This window comes from Clytia hemisphaerica, unplaced genomic scaffold, assembly GCF_902728285.1.
Source record: "Clytia hemisphaerica strain Z4C2 unplaced genomic scaffold, Clytia hemisphaerica genome assembly, whole genome shotgun sequence".
NCBI classification, from domain to species: Eukaryota; Metazoa; Cnidaria; class Hydrozoa; order Leptothecata; family Clytiidae; genus Clytia; species Clytia hemisphaerica.
The window spans coordinates 283,570-289,978 of NW_027103284.1; the positions used below are offsets into that span (position 1 = coordinate 283,570).

The window sequence follows — 6,409 nt, forward strand, 5'->3', positions numbered from 1 at the left end:
CAGAAGACATAAAAATATTATCTTTCAGAAAGAAACTTTTCTTTTAGCAAAACTACAGAAAATTTCAATCATTTCCGGGATGCCATTAATAATTGGGCCCATTTGGGAGACGTCTTCTGAAGGCAAGAGTGACATTCAATCAACGTCCATGCAACATATTAAACGTCATCCCTAAAGTGAAAGAGGGGAAAAATTGGGGCAAAAGAGGGGAAGCTAAAAAATGGATCCATTGAAAGAAAAATGAAAAAATAGCAACTTTTGACTGAAGGGTTTTTAAATTTTCTACTTTGAAAATCTTTCACTTTGAAAATCTTTCACTTTGAAAATCAGGAGACATTTCCCTACTGATTAAAACAAAATTTTCAGACAAAAATTACTACAAAGCTGAAGGAAGATTGCTTGAAAATAATATCTTGCATACAACTGATGAGCATGTTGCTGATATTTTTAACTTGTATTTCAATAGGATTAATGAAACTGAAAAGATTCCCCTTGAGACTCAGACAAGGTTTTTGATTTTGCCAAGGTGAACGAGACGTACTCAAAGTTATTTTGAACTTAATGTTTATTAATAAGATGCTGCAAATATCTGTGCCCCATTTCACACTTTTCCTGACCGACTTAATAAGCTTGCAAACATCATCCCCAGCTTCAAAAAAGGCCTTAAACTGATTAATCACTAATTGTATTATAGACCAACAAGCTTACTCCCTGTTGTATCTAAAATATTTGACTGCTTGATTGTAAATTAACTCAACGTTCATTTTGAACCTCAATTCTCAAATCCACTTTGTAGTTTCAGAAAAGACCGTTTATAGTACTCAACATCCCATCTTATGATTAGAAATTGACAAAGTGCCATTGCAAATAATCTTAAAGTGGGAGCTGTTTTAATTGACCAAATTATTCTATTGGACCCTTTGTAAAATCTGCAACCCCCCCCCCTTTGGGAAAATTTTTAGGAAAAAAAACCAGCAGAAAGGGGGAAGGAAACTGTTGACTTGTCAAAAGCCTTTGATTGCAGTTAAAATTTAAATCTTCTTTGAATTACATATAGTTATTGGTTGGTTTAAGCATAACTCAATTGTTGCTAACCCCTCAAAATTTCAATTAATCTATTCTGGAAATTTATACGTAAATCTTTCTCTTCCAAACAATGTTTGTTTATTTTCCAAGAAAACTTGCCTCAAGATGGTGATACCAACAAACCTTTGAATGGCTTTTGTATTAGCGTGCCCTGAAGTTTTGGATTTTTGGGCCTAAAGCAATCAGGTGGAAACTAAAAAAATTTGACTTACAGCTGATGAAAATAGGTTAAGATGGGACTTTAGGTGATGCTTACAGGGATTTTCCAACTGCTGTTCTACGGTGTTATTTTACTTCTGGTGCAGCTAAAAATATGAAATAGAAAACTAATGCTAACAACTTATACACTCTTTCACCTCTCAAAAAGGTGTGTACATTCTTATGTCATATCTGGTTATATTAAAAGGTTATTTAGTAGGGGTTTATCTGGGGCCTATCCATTACAAGTAGGTTGACCCAGAAGATATCTTTTGCTTTGGTTATTCAAACTCCCAAGGCAGGAAGCAATTCAACCAATGCTTTTTGTATGTGTAATATTTAGTCATTGAATTGTCTGGTTTATTGTGATTGCACATCCATTTTAAAATTGGAAAGTCAGCTTTATATGTGAATTTTTTAAGTGGTGGGACCTATGAATTATTGATTTTGGTGTTTTTCACTTTAGATAATAGGGTAGCTAGCGCTTTGGGGAGAGTTTTTTACCATTAATATTTCTTTTTACTGCTTTTTAAGCGATTTGATCTGAACTTTGTTTTCTAATAATTTTTATGATGCTGACGAGCATGCTGATGGAGTTTCAAAAGTGGACCCTGTCAGATTATGTATTTTTGATAAAATTGGGACCCTGTCAGAAAGAAAAATTTTCCCATTTTCACTTTCACGCTGAAAATTGGCAAAAAGTGGCTGACAGGAGACGAAGAATTGAAAATTTTTCTCCTTTCAACCCTGAAAATTGTCTAAAATAACCAAAAGTCCACCTTGTCAGAACACATCTTGAAAATAAGCAATTTTGGGACCCTGTCAGACATATTGAGAGCTTAAAAAAGGGGACTCTGACCAGTGGCACATCCCCTTACCCAATTTTGCATGAGTGTCCCCCCCCCATGATCAATAAATCATGTAGTTTGGTTTTCTTATTAGAAATCCATTAAAATGTTACTTTATCATTTATAGCACAATATATAAAAAGCTGGAAAATGGAAAAGGAAAACCAACCACTAAATGAAAATGATTCTACAGGTAAGGCTTGAGCTCAGTGAGTTTAATTTGTCAATCCTTTTACTTTACAAAAACTTTTGCTTTCAGAAATTTTAACGAATCAGATCATTTGCGAAGTTGAGTGTTTTATTAATGGAATCTAAATTTGTTCAGGAAGTTGATACTCGCTAAATTGGATTCCCCATGCAAAAATGAAAATAGCTAAGGTAAAAGCATCTAATGTGCAATTCGATTTCGTGAATGTAGGGAATGTATTCGCGTAAATCGCGAAATTTTCTGGACTCAAAATTCTGTGACATTTAAACCAGAGATTTGAAAAGGGATGTAAGAAAGAAGTTTATTCTCAACTTCAAGAGCTCAAGAGCTAGAATCTCACAATGTCTGTTTGTCTCAAACAACGACAGCTACAGAAGGTACAATGTTTTGAATAGAAAGCTATTACTCCCATAAGAGAAGTGACAAAAGAAACACTTCATCTTTAATTTTGAGTACCTTCTGTCGCTTCTGTAAACGCCATTGAGAAAAACATTCAAAAATTGTCGAATTTTCCTAAAATTTGGTACACTTGTACTTTGGGTGAATGTCTATGGGAATTCATATTTCAGGTTTTTTAATTTTTGGTTTTTAGGGTCTGGGACGAGTTTTTCCTCAAAACGAGGCTAAAAATTTTGAACTGAACTGACTATTCAACTCACTTAAATCGGAGTAAAAAATTTTATTATCATAAAAAGACATTGGGCTATTCCATTGCCCCCTAAAACTAAACAATGTAATATTGTATTATTGAGGAAGAAAAAATCTGTCTGAGAGGAAAAAGAAGAACTTTTACCTTTTTTCGGCGCACTCTAGAATACTTTGGCAAGAAGATTTTATGAATGCTTAAGAAGTCGTTGTTATAATTATTTCTCAATCAAAGGTTTCAAAAAAGCATAGTGTTTCATAGCCTCTTGAACAAAATGAGTTGAAAAGGCGATTCGTATCTCCATTTTTCAAATTTCTGAAAGTATCCACTTCTTTTGTCTACGCACATTTTTATTTCAGTGATTCTCAATAAATTTTATTTGAGACATTAACGATGAAAGTTCACCTCCTTTAATTCATTTCAATGTTTTAAATTGACGGATTGACGCTACTCGAAACATGACTGACTACATGACTATTTGTATGACTGTAGACTGACAGTTACACGGTTACACTAAAACACTATTTGAAACATGACAACATCTGGAAATCAGTAAGTTTTATTCCGTTATAGTTCAGGAGTAAAAGCTGTCTTCAATCTGTATTGTGTTTGGAATATTCAACATCGAGACAGAATGCTCGCAAAAATTGATTGTACGAGAAGAAAAATATAGAAGACAAGAAATTTTTCTTCGCACTCTTTCACCTTTTTGATACGCTGTATCAGGGGAAGAAAGATACATTTACTGATAACTTTGGAGAAAAAAATCCCTCTAGTCCATTTTTTCATCTAAGGAGTATCAAAGAAATCTTTTTACTGTATGATTCCCTGTGATTGGTATTCCTTTCTTCTTTTTGTTTCATTAGCTCCTCCTGCAAAAGTAAAGAAATTGATGCCGGTCGACTTATACATTAAACCGAGACTGAAAGTATGTTTATTAAATATTCGTTTAATTCATTGAGCAGACATTTTAACTTCCTTATTCAACTTGTTTTCGTATTACCTTGTAAGTATTTTTAATGTTTCTTTTTATTTAAAAAATAGTACTATTATTCTTCTTTTACTTTAGAAGTGCAAAGAATGCGGCGTTTCTGCTAAATCAAATAATTCAAAGGTTTGTACCAATGGCCACCCGTTCACGAGAAAGAAAAAGCCGCCAATCGAGTGCGTGCCAGCGGGCATGACCCAGGTCACCGATGTCAGGCATAATTGGGAGACAAATGTAATTTTTTTTTCAAAATTAAAATTTCCATACAAGGGATTGTTTAAAGGCATTATCGGTTATGATCCTTGCGAAGTTAAATTAAATTATGACTGACTGCACATGTACGCTGTATAGTTTTGCAGCATTTTTATTTTTATAAGAATATTTAAATTGCATAATGGTGGAAGAATCATTTTGGTCAATAGAACTGATTGATAATTCTTGAATAATGAATCCACTTTTTATTTTTGTTTCTTCTGTTTCTTCGCTTAAAAAGCCATAAAATTGCACAGATTGGTTGTACCCTTAATTATTAACCTTGACGTTATTCATTGCTTTTTGTTTCAGTCACACACATTGCATCAACATCATAGTCTGCATTCGGTAACTCTCTTTGGAAAGAAAACTAAAAACGGTTACCAGTTCAGTCACTTTTCGACACCAGGGTTTGGCAATAGCATCCTCAACAACCAGTTCGGGGATGCTATCAAGAACGTTTTCGAGGAGCAATTCATGGACGGTAAGTATTCTTTGCTTCATAACCTATATTGCTAATTGATTGCTTGTGTTAATAATATTATTTTGTTAACCGGTTACTTTTTCGAAGCGGGCTACACGACTTTTTGCGCAATGCAATTGGTTCTTTTCGCATGACGACGGGCCTACATTGTCCCGAGTTGCCCGTCGTTAGGAAAATTCATTGTGACGTCACTTTTTCAAAGGAATGAACAATGTGTTGACATCATTTCTCTAATTTTTTCGGTCTGTACTGAAAATATTGCCCTCGGTCAACGCAACAACCTCGCAAGCTCGGTCGTCACTTGACCTCGGGCAATATTTCTCAGTACAGCCCTCACTAACCGGTCATTTTTGTATTAATAATAGTTTTCACACGGGTGTGATTTACTGATTTTTCCTTTGATAAGTACTAGTAATAACATGGTTTTGAGGGTGATTTGGGATTAATAACCCCGAGGTTCATTGAAAACATTTCAAAATAGCCCGAACGTAGTGTTTTCAATGTTTCCTAACTTAGTTTTTGGTGCACATAGCCGTTTTAACAGTAGACCTTCTATACCAAACTTTATGGTGATAGAAATATATTAATCAAAACGATTTTCAAAATTATACGCATTTCTGACGTTTTTGTAACGTCATTGGTTAAAAAATGTTGAAAAATGAAGCAATTTCATTGGGCAAATCTGACGTAACGGTTGAAAAAAGTTGAACTTCTTTCAACTTTTTATTTTTTCGCTCGAAAGTCTTTTAATGACGTAATCTTTTCTGTAGGCAAAAACAGTTGTAAAAAAAGTTTTCGCTCATTACGCGCGAGAGTGGAGGCCTTTATTCTCTGATCTTTCCTTTTGCTCTTTTAGCCTATCCTTTACAGAAAAAGACGCAACCATCAACGACAACCGAACCAGACGCTCTGGCATCTACGACAACCGAACCAGACGCTCTGGCATCTACGACAACCGAACCAGACGCTCTGGCATCTACGATAACCGAACCAGACGCTCTGGCATCTACGACATCTACGACAGAAAAAGATTTTTATAGCGTGGAAGAAGTTTTAACTATGACTGACAATTCATGATATTCATGATGTAGCCTTTTTCACTTCCGTAATATTATTCAAAACATTTGGTAGCCATTATTAGCGGCAAGAAAATTTCCGCGTACAGTATATTGCTGTAGTTTATGTAGCCCTTGAAGGTTTCTTTTTATTGAACTCCCGGTTTCAATATAAAATGCCTTAGAGCGTCTGATATTCTGCCACTAATAATGGTGACTAAATGTTTTCGAAGTTTTTCTTCTCTCTATTGTTTAATGCATAAAGATTACATCATGAACATCATGAATTGAATATATTCTTCAGACAATAATGCAGTGCGTGAATTTTTTGTGAATTCGCGGTCAAAAGATGCAACCTTCTATCAAAAGCGGAAATTTCACCACCTTTTTTAATCAATAAAATGTCATGTTTGCGTGCGCGAAAATAAAACTTAATTTTGCGGATGAAACCCCGCGAACATTTATCCCAATATCTAAATACTTTGGGACAGGCTAGAGACCTCAAAAATGGTCTGATTTGGCTGAAACTTACCGCACGTCATTTTAGGGCTGAACTGAAATTCACTCAGCTTATGAATTTTGCACTCAGCTTATGAATTTTGCAATTGGGCCTACGTTCGACAGTTTTCAAAAGGAGCACACAT

General features: G+C 34.7%; 1 protein-coding gene across 1 annotated transcript; it reads left to right on the top strand.

Moving 5' to 3' along the window:
* Positions 1-3,464: 3,464 nt before the first annotated feature.
* On the top strand, positions 3,465-5,864 carry LOC136805365 (uncharacterized). Its single transcript, XM_067061954.1, has 4 exons — positions 3,465-3,538; positions 4,056-4,208; positions 4,539-4,710; positions 5,567-5,864. The coding sequence occupies exons 2-4, from the start codon at positions 4,167-4,169 to the stop codon at positions 5,785-5,787; spliced, it is 435 nt and encodes a 144-aa protein (XP_066918055.1). The 5' UTR covers positions 3,465-3,538; positions 4,056-4,166; the 3' UTR covers positions 5,788-5,864.
* The last annotated feature ends 545 nt before the right edge of the window (positions 5,865-6,409 follow it).